The 18,950-nt window shown below is 57.6% G+C and overlaps 2 protein-coding genes across 2 annotated transcripts in view; one reads left to right on the top strand and one right to left on the bottom strand.

The window, feature by feature from the left end:
* FUNDC2 (FUN14 domain containing 2) overlaps positions 1-18,950 on the top strand; it is a 162,210-nt gene that overhangs the window by 100,739 nt on the left and 42,521 nt on the right. The gene's annotated exons all lie outside the window — the stretch shown is intronic.
* Positions 1,481-18,521, bottom strand: MPP1 (MAGUK p55 scaffold protein 1). Its single transcript, XM_057429652.1, has 12 exons — positions 18,271-18,521; positions 12,027-12,170; positions 11,622-11,700; positions 10,584-10,669; positions 9,841-9,909; positions 6,600-6,796; positions 6,240-6,346; positions 5,485-5,565; positions 4,904-4,984; positions 4,281-4,483; positions 3,824-3,898; positions 1,481-1,810 (listed from the first exon to the last, which is right to left on the bottom strand). Exons 1-12 carry the CDS (start codon positions 18,370-18,372, stop codon positions 1,634-1,636), a joined length of 1,401 nt encoding a protein of 466 aa, XP_057285635.1. The 5' UTR covers positions 18,373-18,521; the 3' UTR covers positions 1,481-1,633.

An 18,950-nucleotide genomic window follows, 5' to 3' on the forward strand; every position in this document is an offset into this window, starting at 1 on the left:
TTATTTACTCTTTTTTACATAAAAATAAAAGCCCTATTTTTGAACAGGTGATTTCCTTCCTCATCTGCCTCCTGTAAGAGATCAGTGGTCTGTTCCTGGGGAGGGGAGGCAGCTTAATGCATGTGCGTGCTGCAGCAGGGCAGGTAAACGGTTGCCCCTTCTGCCCAGCCTTTGTGCTGCTCTGCTGAAGAAGCTGCTGGTGCAGGGAAAGGGGTCATGCTGATGTGGACCTTGACCAGAGGGGCCTTTGTTGCTGGTCAGGACTTCACAGATGCCATGGGGCCACCCTCCACGTGGGTAAAACCCACGTGTGTACAAAGATGTGCCTGGAAGCTGCGTGTTCTCTTTCCTCCTTTGCCTGTGCTGCAGAGGTCTGATGGTTGCTGGAGGGACTTTTTGGTGCTGGCCTGCCCAACCTTGTGTGTTAGGGGCAGAGAGGTGAGAACAGACTTCCAGGAAGTGCTCAGAGGAAGAGGTACAACACCAGTCATGGCAATGTCTCAGCACACGTTTATTGCTGCTCATTGTTTCCCTGCAGTGGATCAGAACAAAGGTCTCTATTGCACATCGATTGCATTTTTGGCATCCTTTAAGAACCGCACAAGACTTCTGAACTCCTTTCCCTTAGCTGACTGCTGAACACACAAATGAGAGAGTTCACCGAAATGATGGCTATGGTTTGCCCAGGAGCCAGGGTGGTGCTTCCCAGACATGGTCACGGTGGGGTTTGTGCTTCACTATACTCCTGCAGGAGTATCCCCTTTGCAGGGATGGCTTTTATGTTCACATACAGTGTGCAAGTACACCCTACAAAAAGCATGCCTGGATGATCTTTGTAGAGATGCTGTTTCTATTGCATGCAACTGCTACTTGTGGCTAGATTTACCCATTGAACTTGTCTGTCCCTCTGGGGTTTAGTCCCTGGGACTTCCTTGGCTGCTGCTGAGGCGGTAACAATCCAAGCTGCACAGTGAGAGCTGAAATACACTGAGTTTTTACAGCTACAGTTGCACAGGGGGAATCGCATAGTTCCAGCCTCAGAACGTGGGCTGAGGCCTGCCTGGGGGTGGCAGCTCCATGCCACCAGCATCAAATCCATGCTCTCCTTTTCCTGCTCTTTCCCATGTGTGAGGAGGAACCCTTAGATATAGGAGCGCTGGTGTGTTCTGTGTGAAGCCTCCTAAGGTGTGGGTTTCCTTGCAGCCTCCAGCCAGGCTGTTGAGGTGTTTGTGGCAGTGTGCTCATGGTAGGGGACATCTGCCTGCAAAGCCTCTGCTCTTTCACTTCCCTTGGGACTGATGCAGAGATCATCTGGGTGCTCCAGCAGGACTTCGCTTTCCCCTACCCAGTGAGGTGGGAGCTGTGCTCTGAGCTAACGGGATGCTCTGAGCTTGGCTGTAGCCATTTAACTTAACACTGCATTGTGGTACCCAGGGAGGCAGCTGTCCCCTGGGCATTCCCTGTCCTGTGTTCCCTTGGGATCCTGTTGTGTGTGTCACCCAATTGAGACCATGTCCGTGGAGCAGCAGAGGAAGGGAGTTGTGCTGGGCTGTGTGTGGATCAGGGAAAGCTGAGGAGGTTTCTCCCCATGGCTGCAGGATGGCTGATGGGAAGCGGCTGGGGTTGGATGCCCTCAGTAGACCCAGGAGACAGGCACCCACTGTGGGGAGTTGCAGGCCTGCTCAAAGGCTTCCTGCAGCAGCTGGAGGCTTTCTTCCACCCCGTTGTTGACCAGCGAGAGGTCGAAGTAGTGTGCGTATCGGCTCCGGATGCTCTCCGAATCCTTCCGGAGCTGCTGCAAAGCCTCTGTCTGCAAGAAACAGGACAGTGGATCAGGAGGCTGGGGAGGGAGGAGGGGAATTTCACAGCCCGCCCCAGCAGCCAAACTCCCTCCAACTACCACCAAAACGGCTCAAGTGGTTGCTAAGCATCAGAGCATCCATGCAGTCTGACAAGATAGGAGCTGGTGCATTGTCTCTGGGAGTGTGTGTCTGGGGGTTTTGCTGGACTTCTGTGCCACGCTGAGAGCATCAGGTTATCTGCTGGAGTGATGACAGAGCTGTTGCACATTGGTCTGGTACTGATCTTTGAAATGCTTTGTGGCAGCTCCCTAGGAGGAGAAGGTTCACTGAGCAGCAGGCTGCCCATTACTACACTATGCAGTGGAGCCAGCTTGAGACCTGAGGCTGGTTTCGAGGTAGGATCCCTGCAGGATGGTCTCTCCCCACTGGCTCTTGACCTGGGCAGCACCAGCTAGCAGGCAGCTTTTGGCTGGGATAGATTTTGTCATAGTAAAAGCAAAGCTGCCTGCCTCCTTCAGCCAGTGTGGCTGTTCTGCACAGCGCCGCAGCTAGCAGGGGCATCCCAGCAGCATGTCTCTGTGTGCCCCTCAATAGCAAAGTCCAGACTCATTTCCACTTCATGTCACCAACAGAGCTTGAAATGCAAGCAGCTCCCTGCTTCTGTGCCTGGAGATGGGCAAAGAGCTTGGGGTGCAGTTCTTGCTGAGCTCTGCTGTGTGCTGCCCAGCAGCTCATGGAGTGGGCAATAAGCAGTGTGCCTGGCTCCTATGAGCTCTGCCAGCTCACGTTTTGGCTCTGTTGCATCCCTCCTGGTAAGCAGCTACCTGAGCTGCAGCAGCAGCTATATATAGTGCCTGCACCAGCAGGGCTGGCCCTGCCCACTGCGGCAGAGCCAGCTCCTCTGCCTGGAGGCAGCCGTGGGGTGGGATGCAGCAGGCTGCCCACTGCCCTTCCTGGCCTGGCATTTGCCCCCCCAGCCTTCTGCAACTGGCTTTGCAGCCCTCTGTGTTCACCGTGCTGTTAAATGCCTGTGGGATGCTTGCTCTGCTGCATAAACACTTGCCCTGCAAGCTGTTACTTTAAGCTTTATGGACCCCAAATTAGCAAACTGGGAGAGGTGGTGCTGTCTGGACATAGAATCACAGCATGGTTTGTGTTGGAAGGGAGCTCAAAGCTCATCCAGTTCCAACCCCTGCCACAGGCAGGGACACCTTCCACTAGAGCAGCTTGCTCCAAGCCCCTGTGTCCAACCTGGCCTTGAACACTGCCAGGGATGGGGCAGCCACAGCTTCTCTGGGCACCCTGTGCCAGTGCCTCAGCACCCTCACAGGGAAGAACTTCTCCCTAATGCCTAATCTGAATCTCCCCTCTCTCATCTTCAGTCCATTTCCCTGTGTCCTGGGGGAAAGCCCCTGGACACAAGACCAGGAGGAGCGCTGCTCTGTGGGTTTCCCTGTTCTCCCATCACTTCCCATTTCCCCGCAGAGGTGAGCCCTTTTGGGAGCTGGTCCTGTGTCTTGGCAGGGCAGGCAGCACTGCTCTCTGCAGCCCTGCATCAGGGGCTTCCTGGGCAATGGCAGTGTGGCTGCTAGCCTTGTGGTGCTGCATGAGTTAACTGCAGCATCAGTGCTGCTTTCATCCCAGTTTTGGAGAGATGAGCAGCTTAATGAGGCAGAGAATGAAAGGAGCTGCTGTTATGTGTGTCCCATTTGCATAGCCAATGGCAGGATAAATGTTCCTGCTCTGCAGCACTGCTGCAGCTGGAGATGGCCCTCGGTGCTGGGCTGGACACCCCACTACATGTTAAGCACTAAGTATACTGCAAGCATAAGGGTTGTTGGGGGGTGTCAGTCTGGGAGGGAGTCTACAGCTGCAGGAATCACCAGTTCCTGTTTCTCAGGTCTGCTCTCCTGGACCACAAGGATCAATGCAGCAGAAGAAGCTGATACGGAGCAGAGAGCAAGCCCTGACTGCTGCAGTTCTGCCTGAGCAGAACTCGGGCTCAGTGCCCTGCCACTCACCTGCTCTGCCTTGTCTGTTGGGGCAATGAACACTATGAATGGGGAGAGCTCGGCTGTGCGGACGATCTTCAGGGTCTGGGGAGAGAGAGAAGGGTGCAGTTACCAGAGGGTTTCCATGGGGAGGATAGAAGGGCATCCCCAGCCTGCTCTGAGCTGGGTACTGGACACAGTGCAAAGCAGCACTCACACACTTGGTGCTGGAGAGGGGAAAGGGACCTTGTATGAGGCCGGTGCTGGCCCTGCACCTCCCGTGGCAGCCTGGCCCTGCTGTCATAGCCAGATGTGTGCTGTGACAGGGAACATCCTCACTGCACTCACATGTGGGAATGGAAATGCCGCCCCAGCGCTCCCTGGCTTGTTCCTTTGTGAAGGGTGGGTGGGCAAGGGGAGGGCAGGGACAGTGACAGCCAGCGCACAGGGACTTCGATTGGTGGCCACCCCATCCCCTGCTCCCTACCTGAGGCTCAATGTCCAAAATAGCGACCTTGTCCTGCTGATGGATCTTGTGCACTGTTTCAAACTTGGTGCCAAACATGTTTCCCTGGTAGCTTCCAAACTCCAGGAACTCGTTGGCTGAGATGTCCCGGGTCATCTCCTCGGTGGACACAAAGTAGTAGTCCTTCCCATCCACCTCATTCTTCTTCTGGGGCCGTGTGGTGTCTGCACAGAGAGGGACATGGTGGGTGCTGGTGCCCAGAAGGAACAGGGGACAGAGCAGAGCGGGAATGCTCTGCTCTGGATGACCTGGGCATCCTGCCTTCCCTTGTTGAGCAGGAGGCTAGCGCACAGAGGCCCTCAAGACTTGGCTGTACTAATCCCCTTTCCTGCTTGAGGCAATTAGGGAACTCAGCAAGCCCAATGAGAGCTGTTAGGATGCAATGAGTGAGGTGTCTGCAATGCAGGTGGCAGCAACCCTGCAGCCATTGGCAGGCTCAGCCCATGGGACAGCAGACAGGGTGGCCTCCAACATCAGGGTCTTGGTGGCAAGGAATATCTCCCTGTGTCCCATCTGCTGTCAGAAGGCCCTGGCTCGAGGAGGTGACAAGAAGCGTGTCCTGTGCCTCTGCCCTGGGTACTTACAAGGGGGTGGGTACATGAACTTGTCCGGGTTGTTGCTGAGCAGAGCGTTCTTGATGTGGCTACGGCCCACGCCGCTGGCCCCTGCAGACAAGGAGGGATGGAAGCTGGAGATGGGCTTGGGGAAGCCTGAGGAACGGTGCAGAGCTCCCACAGCCTTGTCCAGGACCTGCTGCCTGAGCTGGTCTGTGGTGGTTTCCAGCCCTGGAAGTGGCACTCCCTGCCCTGGGCACACTCCCCCATAGCCCCAGCTGGAGAATGGACTGGTGCCTGCTGAGCTGGGCTGCCCATGGCCATAGTGCTCAGCACCCACAGTGCTTGAGTGCTTGCCCCAAAGGCAGCTGGGCAGACCAGAGCTGCTTTCAGTAGGAGTCACCCCTAAAGACACCCGGGAACTAGAAACTCCTGAGTTAACCCAAGCCCAGCATTGCAGTGCAGATGCCAGACCACGTGCAGTGCCACGTGGAGGTCAGCCTGCTTGGTGCCTGCTCCAGGTAGAAGAAATGCTCCCCAGAGCTCACTAAGGGCCACACTGCCCCAGCCCTGTACGGTCCCCCCAGGATCCCGCGGCACACAGGACCTACCGATGAGCACCAGAGTCTTCCTCTTGAAGGCAGGCAGCCTCACCACCTCCTCATAGGAAACCACATCCAGCTGGTCAAAAACTGGAGCAGAGGAGAAACAAGAGTGGTCAGAGCTGGTTTGGCTGCAGCAGCAGGGCTATGTGTGTGTCAGACCAAAGGCAGGTCCTTGGGCAAATGGAGGGAGCATCAGGATTGGGCTGGGAGCTCATCCCTGCTTGGGGAATAGGGCATCTTGCGGAGGGCTATGGGGAGCTGGACCAGCAGCCACCAAAGGAGAAGCCAGGGCAGCTCTCACTCAGTAACAGCTCAGGACAGCAGGAGCTGGGAGCTGCATGGGGAGGCAGCAGGGAGCTTGTTGCTGGGGGAGCTTTATTTATTTTGCTGATTTATGGCCTTGTTTGTTCCTGGTCGGAGCTGTGGGCCAGGCTGGGAGCCAGCACATCCTCAGGGACCCGCCTGGCACGAGGCGTGCTTAGCACAGGGTGTTCGCAGGGTCCCTGCCCCACTGGGGACACAGCAGTTGTGAGGAGCAGTTCAGGCTGCTCCCTAACTGCAGTCAGCAGCCCATGGGGTCTGAGCCTCAGGAGCCCAGCCTCCCAAGGAGCCTAGTGCCAAGAGCCATAGTGGCTGTCACTGCAAGAGCACAGAAGCTCGGTGCCTGGGCTGTTTGGTCTGACTCCATGGACACATCTGTCCCAGAGGCAGGGGTGATGGCCAGCACTGGGGATGGAGCCCACCACCCCGCTCACACTCACTTGAGCTGTGCTTGGCCAGGTATTTATCTTTGCACTTCTTCTTCTTCCCAAAGGGGCTGCAGCTCGGGGATTCGCTCTGACCGGACTGGGTGACGCTCGCCACACGCCTGCCAAGAGAGGAGAACACCACCATAGCCCGGCCATCACCCCAGGCCCCAGGGGAGCAGTGGGATTGTCCCTCAGGCATGCAAGGGTGGCTGCTGGGACAGGTAAAGGCTCACCCTGTGGCAGACGAAGGAGACATCTGCCTCCTCTTCCCAGCACTGACACTGGTGTTACCCAACGCAGCCACGCTCCCCGTAGCGCATGGTCACTGTTCCCACCTCCGCTCCCAGATCCAGACCAACCCCAGGCACCTACCACTCCTGCAGCTCTGGAGAAGGGATGAGTCCTGCCGACTCGGTGCAGGAGCCCTCCACCCGGCCCTGCCACCAGTTGCTGTCATCCTTGTTTATGATTTGAATCACGTCACCAGTCTGAAACTTCAGCCCCGCTTCCTTGCAGGGGATCAGGTTGTCTTTCTTGGGGTCATAGTCAAACTGCGCCCTCATGAACATCTGCCAAAGAGAGAGCAGGCTGGCATCAGCACGGGCATGCAGGGTGGCTGATCCCAGCCCCTGCTGCTTTGCACACCCCATGAGGCCAGGTAGGGAGAAAGGAGATGCACGAAGCCTTGGGGGGGAAGCTCATGAGCACGGAGCTGCAGTGAGACATGCTGGGAAGAGGGAGGAGGGAAGAAAGAAGGAGGATGGCATCTTGGCCCTACTGGGATCCATTGAAACAACTGCAACCTCTAGCACGCTCCACAGCTTGACCTTGGACCCTGACATGTAGTCCCCCCACTACACTGCTGCACGATGTCAATGAGCTGAACCAGCCAGAGGGGAGACCAACACAGGAGCTGCAATGGGGTGAGCAGAGAGAAGCCATCAAAACAGTGTCCCCTGCAATCCCATGTCCTGGGGACTGCAGGGACAGCCACATCTCAATCCCCAGCTGCTGTGCCCTGGCCTCTCCCCAGCACCGTGCACCCCACTGCATGGCACAGGGCCCTCGGGGAGCCCAGCCTGCAATGCCCCTGCCTAGGTCTGTCCCGGCCTCTTCAGCATCAGCTGCTCTCACATTATGTTCCTCGCAGCTGCAATGGCAAATGAGCTGCTGCTGCTCCCAGGCCACTGTGCCACCATCCTGGGGCTGGGCAAGCCCCGGGCACCAGGAAAGCATGGGAAAGTGGCCCTTCCCTGTCCCCTCCCTCTTTGGGAGGGAGCCTGCAGTGCCTGCTGCCACCAGGGCAGATGATGCTGCTGCCTCCCACAGCCTCAAGCCCTCCTTGGGCTCTCACAGCCCCTGAATATCTTTGCATGGTCAGGCAAGGAATGGCATTATAGCCTTTTGCACATGGAGCTGCTCAGGAAGAACAGACTGTCAGGGAGCAACAGGATGGATGAGAGTCACCTATCCCTGGGAGGAGGGCAGAGCACGCGTGTGCACCCAGTGTCTTCTGCACTGCCGTTTGCTCTCGGTGCCTGGGTGAACGGTTCCTCACCTGAAACGCTGCTGCAGCTGCAACGTGTCCCTGACATGGGCACCCTATCAAGTTATTTGTCCCAGAAACGCAGCACGTAGCAAAGGGGCAAAGGGATTCCTGTGGGGTGATGCCTATGTCCTGTGCTCAGGTGAGATAGGCAGGGCCTGGAAATTCATCCTCACTGGGTAGGGTAAACCATGCTGTCCTTGTTCCACAGGAAAACCATGTCCCACAGTGGGTCCTCCTTCAGCCCTGCTGCTGGAGGCACAGGGCCAGCAGGACATGAATAATGGCTCCCTTTCAGTGCCAGAAAAGCAGAGCATACGGATCAAGCTGTGACATGAGAGCTCACAATGGGAGACAATAAGAGTGGAATCTCCTTTCAGGATAAGGACTGATGCTTGCTTTGAAAGCACTCTCTGGCACCAGGAAGATGGCCACCAACACATACACACGAGGGATGCACAGCAAGCACTGCCTGGAGCCCTCTGCTCCCACAAGCCCCAGTACACCAAGGCAGACAAAGAAAGACCCTGCCTTACACCTATTCGGAGTCAGCATCAGACAGCTCCAGGCATCTCACACAGACTGCAACGGGCCAGCTCCAAATGCTAGCTAGAAGCCCAGGTACCAAGCAGGCTCCAGCATAGGAAGCCCTAGTCTTTATAGCCAGAAGGCTGCTGTTTGTGCCTCGGAACAGGTTGGAGGTGACCTCGAGAGCCCACAGTGGTCAGTGCATTAGGATCCTCCAAGCAGCCCTGCCCCAAGAGACACTCAGGGGCCTCAAAGTAGCTGGTTACCAGGCTGCAGGGCAAGCCAGGTGAGCAGGGTTTGTGATGCCGGGACCTGCACTGTCCTGCCTGCCAGGCCCTGGGATGAAGGTCATCACAGGGATCCAGTGAAAGAGAAGAACACTCTCAGCAGTGGACTGCAACAAGCAGAGACGCAGGCAGCCCATGAGCTGACAGCACCACGGCCCTGGGCACAGCAAGAGGAAGGACAACTGCTGCTGCTGGAAGGAGTTTGTTCCCTGTGTCCTTCCCTGAGCCCGTGGCCAGTGTTGGGTGAGTCAGCAGCTGTGTTCTTCCCCTCAGAGGTAGCTTTTCCCCTGGCACTGAGCTGGCTGGGTCAGGCCAGGGAGGGCAGACGGACAGCAGGACAGGCATGGGGCTGTTTGATAAACAAACACATGCAAGGCTGGGTAAGCTGGAATGGGGACAATGTTTGTTGAGCAAGCCACGGAGGCAGCTTTCAGTTGTCATCATGTTCACATGTCACTGCTCTGCGTAAGGAAAGAGGGTGCCATGGGCTCCCCCAGCTCATCCCTCTGCCTCTGAGCTCCTCTCCCACTCCTGCCTGTCCATGATGCGGTGCCTGCATTGGGATTGGCTCCTGCACCCAGAGACAGGACAGCATCCTGCATCCCAGCCACCGAACCCTTGGCATAGGAGCCAGCCCTCCCCTGTCCTGAGCATCCTGAGCCGCAGCAGGACTCCAAAGGCAGAGCCAGGCAGTGTCACCGTGTCGCAGCACATCACCCCCACCCCAGCAGAGGCAGCACAAGGAGCTGCCTTCCTCTCCCCCGGCGCTTCCGTCCTCCCACTCGCTGCTCACAAGCGCGCTGGTGGCATCCGGACCTGCGCCACCCTCCCTGCACTGATGCACTGAGCATCAGGGACGGTGCGGAGCAGCCAGAGCCTGGGAGGAGCTGCTGTGGCCCTGCCAGGGGGATGTGGCTCTAACGGCTGCGGCTCTGAAGGTGGCAGGAAACTCTCTGACGCTTCCTGGTGTGCCCAAGCCGCTGCTTTATCATCACCAAACACTGCATGCATGTACCGCTGCGGCTCGGGAGCCAGCATCCCTACATACATATTGGGGAAATAGGGCCGAAATCTGCTCCTTTGCAGCAATGTAAGCACAGGATAGGTCCCTTCATCCTCACTGGCAGCCATCCCCAGGGCTCAGCACAGCTCTCTCTCCAGCACTGGTCCCCTGCGCTTTGCTCTGGTCCCTCCCCAGCCCCACAAGCCATGTCCCATGTCCCAGCACAGTGGGTCTGGAGGCTGCACTTACCTGGAGAGCAGGCAGGCGGCTTTGCTGGTTGGGAATGACTTTTATTGAGACCATGCCCTTGGTTTCTTTCTAGTGAAGGAAGGCGAGAAAGAAGAGTTGGAGGAAGTGGTGCCTGGAGGCAGCAGCCTCCTTCCCTCCTGGTGACATTAGAGGCACAGCACTCCCTTGCCTGCCACAAGCCACTGTTGCTCCACACCAAGACCACACTTGGAGGCTTGGAGGGGCCTCCTGGGCCAACCATTCTCAGGAGGCAAAGACAAGCTCCTCCTTGGAGCAAGGATGTCCCACCAGGCAGGAAAGGAGCATGGCACAAAGCTATCTCCAGCAAGGGCCTATCAGGGTCACCATGACCTCAACAGCAAGAAAACAGCACCAAGGAGACCCATAGGAGAGCCTCAGGGCTGCAAGAGCAGCCAGCCCCTGGTCTGGAGTTGCACAGCAGCCTTGGCAAGGAGAGGTGGTTTCCAAGCCCCACGCACATCAGCATGTCAGGGCCCCAGCCAACAGCCTTCACTGCTGCTCCCAGGGCCAGAAACAAGCAGCAAGCACAGACCACCAAGGCTGTATGGAGACCTGGTGCTCAGCTGTATCACAGTACCCTGGTACAGCCACACCACGCTGCAGCAGGCAGCTGTGTGCTGGCTCTAGTATCTAGGAGGGGGTGAATGCTAAACCAGCATGCACATCTGCAGGCCAAAGGAGGTCTTTCCTAGGGAACAGCCCTGCCAAACACAGATACCTACCAGCATCTTTTGCAGCTGGTCAACTGAGTGGTTGCTCACACTCTGCCCATTGATTTCTATGATTTCATCACCCACGTGAAGGGAGCCTGCCAGCAACAGGAGAAACATCAAAGTGCAGGACTGGACAGGAGCCACTCATCAAACCAACACAGCTCCACCAGCCTCCGACCCCCTGGGCAAGCTGTGGCCAGGACACTGGGGTGTTTGTCTGGAGCCCATAGAGCCACACATGTCACCTAAGCACATGGGACTAAAGCCCCTCCACCCAATACACGGTCTTCACCTAGTTTGAAGGTCACCAGGTTGCTTTCCACTGTGTGTCTTTCAGTGCTTTAGACTGATCAAAGTACCTGTTTCAACCCCATGTACCCCACCTGCAGCCAAGTGACAGCCTCCTTAGCAGAAGCTGTCTTGACTGTGTGTGGTTTCAGTTTATATACCCAGCCAGATTACAGCCTCAGATATACTGTTATAAAATCAAGCTCCAATAGTGTTACTGGAATAACTCCTATGTTATTTTGGCAGGGGTAAGCTCAGACTTCCCACTTGGATCCAAGGCTGGAAAAGGGACTACTTCTAAGCACAGAACATCTCATTTCCATGTACCCTTGGCAAGACCCAAAACCAGAAAATAGCACCTATTTATGTCTTTTGGCACCTTCACGTGGTCTGCAAAGCCAATCCACAGCAAGCCTGTCCCACCTGTGCACTTTAGGAGTGGGAAGAGCTTCCCATGCAGTCTCTGGGGTATGACCCATCTCTTGTTACAGTGACCCCATCACGAGATGGAGACAGACGGTCTCTGGTTCCTTTTTGGGAGAGCCCTTCCCCCTATCCTTTATTTCTCCCTAAAGCCTCCAGTGCATTAACATGCCAACCATGCAGACAGACCAGCGAGCCCCGAGCTCCTGGCATATCCCTGCTGGAGGAACGGACACCGATGTCCTCACCGCAGGGGAAAGCCAGCAGTGCTGGGGGGCAACCTTATCTCTGCAGACGTGCATGCCACACACACTGCCTCTATGAGGGCCTCGTTACCTTGTCTGTGAATCATGCCCCCGTGGAAGATCCTGGCCACCATGCAACTCTGCTTGTCGTTGAGCTTCAGCGTGATTCCCTGGAAGACAGGAAAACCCATGACTGCTTGCTGCAGGGGAAGAGCTCCCGTGCTCTCAGCAAAGTCCTCTCCTTGCCCATGTCCATGGTGGGCTGTGCAGTGGCTTAGGAAAGCCCCCGCAGCTCCTCTTGGCACAAGCATCACCACCCTTTGACGGGACTCGCTCCCACGTTGGACTCGCAGGATCCAGCACCTCCATCCCATGGCTAAGGGCTCCGGTGATCTCCTGCTTCCCCTGAGGCCAGCCTGTGGGCACGGTTCTACCTGCCCCTCCGCCCCTCCCGGGTGCCACCAGGCCTTGGGACTGGGATCTTGCCAGCTCTCACCATGGGCTCTTCCATGACCTTTTCGAACTGGACGAGGCGTATCTTGCGCATCTCGCGGCCGTTGCTGTGGGAAGGGCTGCCCCCGGGCACTGAGCCGTTGGTATAAATGTCCTCAGTGATGGCGTTCGGGGACTGAGTGATGGCCTGTCGGGGCAAAACAAACACTGGCGTTTAGGGGCCTGGGGGTACCGGCTCCCTGCTGTGGGGCTGAGCTACTCCACCACGTTAGGGTGCATGGGGTGCAAGTGGGACACAGGGGAGCAGAGACCCATGGGCTGGAGGACAGGACTAGAAGAGCAAGAGAAGAAAAAGAGTTCAGGCTGCATATGAGGAGGAAGTTCTTTACTGTGAGGGTGGTGAGGCACTGGAATGGGTTGCCCAAAGAAGTGGTGAATGCTCCATCCCTGGCAGTGTTCGGATCTAGATTGGACAGAGCCTTGGGTGACATGGTTTAATGTGAGGTTTCCCTGTGCACGGCAAGGGGCTGGAACTGGATGATCTTAAGGTCCTTTCCAACCCTAACTATTCTATGTTCTATGATTCTGTGAAAGAGCTTCAGCCTCGAAGATATGGATGTGGGCTTGATCTGCAGTTTTCCAGCCTGGGAAACACAGGAGGTAAGAAAACTTTGGATACGCTACAGGTACCAGAAGCCAAGAGTCCACAGCTGATCATCTTCTGCATCAGTAAGTCCCAAACCCTACCTGTGTCTTGCAGCAGCACTTGGCTCACAGCTGGCTTGTTGCAGAGCATAAAGCCCAGGACAGCTTCACCAAGTGAACGGAGCAGTTTGTGACACCCCTGAGACCAGGGCCAAGCTCTGCTCTTGCTCAGCTCACAAGTTCAACCTCTCCTCATCTACATCAATGGCAACCGACACAGTGCGGAGCCATGCGCGCATCCAGGCACCAAAGGTAATGTGCTCCCAGTCAATCCACAAACTCCCTGTTTCCCTCCCCAGCTCCTAGCAGCAGACCAGCACTGGGAAACCAAGCAGGGGCTTTCAGCCACGAGAAACCCTCTGCTCTTGTGCAGTTTGTAGCGTGCTCCCAGCAGCGCCCAGCTTGGGAACAACAGCCAGCAAACCTGCGGGGACACCAGCAAGGTCCTCGCTTGCTGTAGTCCTGCACCAGCACCGCGGCCACACCGTGCCCAGCCAGGCACAGCCAACACTTCTCCTCGATGCACGCCGCCCTGCCAGCATCCAGCGGAGTGCCAGGGCCCTGGGCTCCAAGCCAGCGCCTGGGAAGTGGTGCCCTGACCCTCTGCCCTGGCTTGCTCTCACCCACTGCAGGCACCCAGCCCAGAGCCAGAGGCTGCAGCCCCACTGCTGCCAAGGGGTGAGGTGCAGCCAGGCCGTGGGGAGGTCCATGTGGGTGCAACTGGGGTGAAAAGCATTGGCTGGTGGGGCGCGGGCACGGCACTGAACCACAACAGAATCGGCTTGGTTAGGGATGTGCCAGAGCGCTGTCAAGCTGAGACCAGCCCTGTGCCGTGGTGGAAAGCAGGGAGGGAGCCGAGAGCAGAGGCAGCAGAGCCAGGACTACCCAGGACAGAGGCACTGGTAGAGAGGGATGGACCATGGGCACTGTCGTAGTCTTGACCTTAAGCACTGGTGGGTCTGGGCTGGTACAGAAAGGATGGAGGGAGTCTTGTGCCCACACTGCAGCAACAGGGAAGATGTGGGATTTATTTTTAAGCCAACTACTTATAAAAGAGCCAACCAGTCTCCTCCTCAGAGGAAAAAAAGCAACCACGTGGGCTCCAGCTGCCAGTGGCTTAAACAGGGAGAAGGAGGAGGCTGAATCCCAGCCCAGATGCCCCCCCAAGCCTGTCTTTCCAACCCCAGCAGGGCACGCTGCTACCATACCATGTGCAGGGCAGTGGGACAGATCCAGCAGTGTGGTGCCCAGAGCCAGCTCTCTGCTGAGCCAGCTCTGGGAGAAGGAGGAGGAGGAACTTCTCCAGCCTTGCCCAAGGCCAAAGTGCCCGTGAGGTGGTTTGAGTCAGCGCAGATCACGCTTATCTTGGTCAGACCCTGGCAAAGCGTTTCCCTATGCAATCCCTGGCTTCAAAGCTCCAGGCTCAGCAGAGCCCAGTGACCAAGGTCCCAAGCACAGCCTGCTCCAAGGGTTGGGAGTCACTGTCCCCACCACCCCTGCCAGCTGAGCCTCCCAGCCCTCACCTTTGCTTTTTGCTGAGAGCTGGAGAAAGCACCCAGCCCTCAGTGCTGACGCAGCACTATTGTCACTCTGGTGACTCCCTCAGAGCGAGCCTTGTCACCAGGCACCGGCTGCCATGCCACCAGTCACTTAATGGCAGCTCTGAACACAGCAGGGTCCTCCACCGACCCCCAGACAGAGCCATGCTGGGACGGTGTGGGCTTTTCCTGACCACACTGGGCAGCCGGTGGACGGGGATGGGAAAACGCCTGGCGCGCAAGGAGGACCAGGAGATTCCAGCCCCGGTGCTCGGCATCCAGCAGCCACAGGACACGCGTGTGGCTCTCATGTGAGCCAGCCGTGCCTATCACCCACCCTGCGCTCTTCCAGCAGCCACCACGCTCTTGTCTGGCTTGGCCCAGCATCGCCTGCGACCTCAAGAGCCTTTCAGTTCATGCTGGCAGCCGGCCATACCCGGCTACTTACGTTCTGCTCTGCAGGAAACATCTGCGAGTGCTGCTAAGAGCCGGCTCTGCGGCCACCAGCCACTGCTGGCTCTGAGCTGGTCACCGCTGGAGCCAGCCTGGGGGCACATATGGGGCGAGGAGGTTGTGGGGCTGAGCTGTGCGACTGCACCCAGGGGAGCTGCTCAGCCATACAGGTGCCTTGCAGCTGGCTGCTGAGGGCACGGATCCTCACGCGCAACGGTGGCAACGCAACCAGCTCCAAAGAGGTGAGCCCCAGCTCCCTGCCTGCCTTTTCCTCAAGAGCCCGGATTTCACATCTCAAGGCAGAGGGCAGGGCAGCGAATTCCTCAGGAGGGAATTCAATCGGTGTGGAGCAATCCTTGGCGAGGACCTTGGTGTCCTGTCCCCAGCGGGGTCACTCCTGTGCCAGGGTTGCTCTGGCTGTTGTGCTGGCTCAGCCGGGCTGCGTGCCACGGGCACATCAAACATTAACCAGCAGCTTGTTTGCAGGAGGCTGGAGCAGCACTTGGGGAAAGCAGCACCGCAGTGCAAAGGGCACCTTTGGTTCCTGGGCTCTCCTTGCTGCTCGAACCAAGAGGTTTCAACACCGGGTGGTTGGGGGAGAGCAGGGCACCCTGGGGGGATGTGGTCAGATGCTGCTGGCTTCACCAAGCAGGCCCCCAAAGTACAGCAGCTCGGATACAGGAGGGAATCCTGGAGCTGGGATCCCCTGGGCCTACATACCCTCTCGGCTGGCATGGAGACACGCTGTGCTACCCACAGCGAGCCACAGAATCCTAGCTCCCTCCAGGAACCGTTATCCCTCACATTATAATTACCATGGGTGCATGGTGGCTGTTTGGTGGAGAGGTGTCCTGGCCCAGCAATCTCTCCTCCCACCCTCCAGTGCTTCAACCTCACCCCCCCACCAGCCAGCAGATGTGTGCATCACAGTCTCAGCACGGCTTAAGCAACACAGCAATGTGTAAAAAGAGCAAACTAGCAAAACAAAACCCCAGCCTTGACTCTGGGAGCTGGTTTTGGGCTGCTCCAGCGGGCTGAGAAGCAACAGGGCATTTAGAAGTAATTCAACCCTGCTGGGGGCTATTGCCTTCTCAGGTCTGCCAGCACAAGGAGCAACCTCACACAAGACCCCTTCCAGCAACAAACCAGAAAGACATTTGAATCAAACATTGCTAACACTGGGAAAAGGCCCCAGCAACACCAATACGTTGCAGACAGAAGGGGAACAGAGAGGGGTACAAGCGGCTGTGGAGGTTAGAAGATGCCACCAGCTCTGCACACCCTCAAACTGACTCCATATCATGGAGTTCTGCAATGGGGAAGGGCCAGGTTTTCACGGGAGCACAGTCAGTTTTTCTGAGGCTCCATTTTCCCACCTGATGCAGCCTCCAGATGTGTTTATGAAACCAGTCACCTCCAAAGGAGAGGCAGTAAAGCCACAGCACTGACAGCAGAAACCCAAGGAGCTGCCCGGCCGCTCCATCCCCACTTTCCACAACAAGCCCTGCAAAACCACTTCTCTCCAGAAGCCGTCATAGACTGGAACATGGCAACATGAAATGAAAACGCATTTGGGATGGAAAGGCTGGAGCCAGCCCTCCACACTTCATTTTGGTCAAGGCCAGAAGTTTTGCTCAGTTTTCAACCACTAGTTTTGGCCACAGTCACTTCAGGATTTGATCCCTTGGGAACGTGGCCTCGGTTTGCTTTGGAGCTGGTGCCAGGTAGATGTCAGGAACCACTGCCCACAGGGATACGCAGTGTCCCCTCTGCGCCCACAGGCCCAGGTCTCCCCAGAAGCACCCACTTTTTCTTTACCAGACTCCCAAAGGTCACATCTGCTGCCCATTTTACAGCTGATCAATTGAGTCACAGGCGATAATGAAACATGCCCCAGGGCACCCTGACAGCCAGGAGCACAGCTGAGAATAAAGCCCACACCTTTTGGTACATCTGTGTTTGTCAGCTGGGAGATAAGGACAAGATATGGGCTCACTGGAAGCAGGCAAGTGGCTCCCTCCACTTTGGCTTGTTTTCTAGCAATAACACGGCTTCCACGCACCGAGGGCTTGCGTGTCAAGGGAGGAACACAAGAAATGGGGAAGAGAAACCTCCCGGCTGCTCTGTTTGACTCCAGCCAAAGAGCAGCTGGACCCAGTTCCCCTCCCCAGAGCTGCTGCTGGGTGATATCCCCCCTTTCCCACAGAGGGGCCCACAGCATCCATGGGTCAGCACCATCTCTGTATGCCCACAACAAGCACAAGTGGCTGGCAAGCTCAGGACATGTAACCCCTGTTGGGTGCCAGCTCTGCAGAGCTCCTCTTAAAAGACCCAAGGCAGATCCCAGTTTACCATCTCTCTCTTTATCCCTATTGGAATAAACATACTGTAGCAGCAGGGAGCTGTAGGCCAGCTCCTACATTTTGCATGCCCTCCTGCCTGCCATTGGTGATTTATCCCTGCTTTGCCTGCAGCCAGGCAGGCCCTCTGCTTGGATCCTGCAGGCAGAGGGATGGCAGAGCTCCTCTCAGCAGCTGCCTGATCCAGCCACTTGGCTTTAAAAGCTTTTTATCTTTCTTTTTCCTCTTTGTAAGCAGTCTGCCAAGGCTGAGCCATAAAAAGTGCACGAACCACTGGTGTGGGATACATCAGACAAGCCTCTTTTGGATGCCACAGTGTCCAACAGGATGGGCCAAGGACAGCACTACAGGACAATTTCCTCCCTGCTCTTTGAAGCTCCCCACAGCTGCAATGAACCCTCAGCCCAGGCACATTATGCCATGGCTCCATCAGGGACTCCTATTCAGAGATGAAAATCTCTGCTGGGACAAAAGCACTGTCTGTTTAGCACTGGGAGCTGCTGACCTTCTTCTGGCTGTACCCAAGCTACCACAGATGACACTGGCTGGGGAAGGAACCCTCCAAGCAGAACCCATGGCTCCTTCCCTGGAAGTGGGGTGCCAGCCCATTCCCTGTGCCAGAGACGGAGTGTGAGGGGCTGGCTGCATCCTCCTTCTCTGGGGCTTAAGACCATGATCACCAGCACCCCTCCAGCCCATGCTGCAGACCTGGATGTTGCTCAAGCTGAATCAGCTCATGTGACAGGCAGTTCCAGATCAGACCAGCTACAACTTTGCAGCAAAACAAGCACAAGCTCCTCCGTGGCAGGATGCTGAAGCCTTCCTCCCCTGCTGCCTTCAGCTCCTTCTTCCCTGCCCGGCCGTGCTGGCTGACCATTCCCCTAAGGTACCCCCAGCAAACAGCCCTGCTCCTGGAGAGCTGGGAACCAGCAGTGCCACATGCAAGGCTCATACATGGGTGTCCATTGCCTGCCTGCCTGCCACCGGGTCTCTGCCTTAGGGGCCCTGCTCCCCTTGTGCGTGCGGGAAGGACGGGATGGAGAGGCCCCCGGGGCGCAGGGTGCTGAGCTAAGGGCCAGCAGGGGAAAAGGGGGACATGGGAAGGGCCACCCTGGGGCTCTCTGACCGGCCTCGGCAGGGAAGGGGCCCGAGGGATGGGGGGGTCGGAGTCGCGCTCTCCCGGAGGCGCCGCTCCTGGGGCGGATCGGGGCTGCCTCCGGCCGCCGCTCACCTCGGGCTTGGCCCGGTTCTGCAGGAGGTGCTCCAGGTAGAGGTCGGACAGCGCGGTCCGCATGCTGCCGGCGCTGGCGCTGCGCCCCGACTTGAGGGTCATCCCGCCGCCGCTCCGCCGCCGCTGCCGCTCCGCCACCGCCGCCAGCAGCTGCAGCCGGTTCCGCTGGCTCCAGCAGAGCGGCCCGGCCACGGCCCCGGCTCCGGCTGCAGCAGCGCCGCGGGCTCCCCGCACGCTCCGCCCGTGTGGCAGCGGGGGAAGGCCGGCGGGCGGAGCCAGCGGAGGGGCAGGACCAGAGCCGGCCCCGCGGGCAGCGCCGCCGCGTGGTGCCGCGTCCCGCCCGGGTGGGTGCCCAGCGGCCCTTGGTGGGGATGGAGCGGAGGGGATGGGGCTCGGCGTCCTCGCACCGCCAGCAGCAGCTCAGAGCATCGCCTGGCTGCCGCCATGGGGTCTCTTCTCCCCATCGTGTCTCTGTTGCTAACAGCTCCTGGGTCGTGCCTGCCCCGGGATGTGCCCAAGCACAGACAAGCCTGGATGCTCATGGAAGCCTGCGTCCCTAGCAACAGCTCCTGCGGTTGCCAAAATCACCGCAGGAGGCTGGGTCTGAGGCAGGCTTCATGCCCTCACAGTCAGGGCAGAGGTCCAGCAATGACATGGGGAGCACGCCTCCAAAGCAGTGT

This window comes from Pezoporus wallicus, unplaced genomic scaffold (genome assembly GCF_028554395.1).
Source record: "Pezoporus wallicus isolate ANWC-B61680 ecotype Strahan unplaced genomic scaffold, APGP_CSIRO_Pwel_v1 contig_14159, whole genome shotgun sequence".
NCBI classification, from domain to species: Eukaryota; Metazoa; Chordata; class Aves; order Psittaciformes; family Psittacidae; genus Pezoporus; species Pezoporus wallicus.

Coding starts and splice junctions, on each gene's coding strand:
- MPP1 (XM_057429652.1), bottom strand. CDS start 18,372: ATGACCCTCAAGTCGGGGCGCAGCGCCAGCGCCGGCAGCATGCGGACC. Junction 6,347..6,599: donor TCTCCAGAGCTGCAGGAGTG/GTAGGTGCCTGG, acceptor CTCTCTTGGCAG/GCGTGTGGCGAGCGTCACCC. Junction 3,899..4,280: donor TTTTGGACATTGAGCCTCAG/GTAGGGAGCAGG, acceptor CTCTCTCCCCAG/ACCCTGAAGATCGTCCGCAC.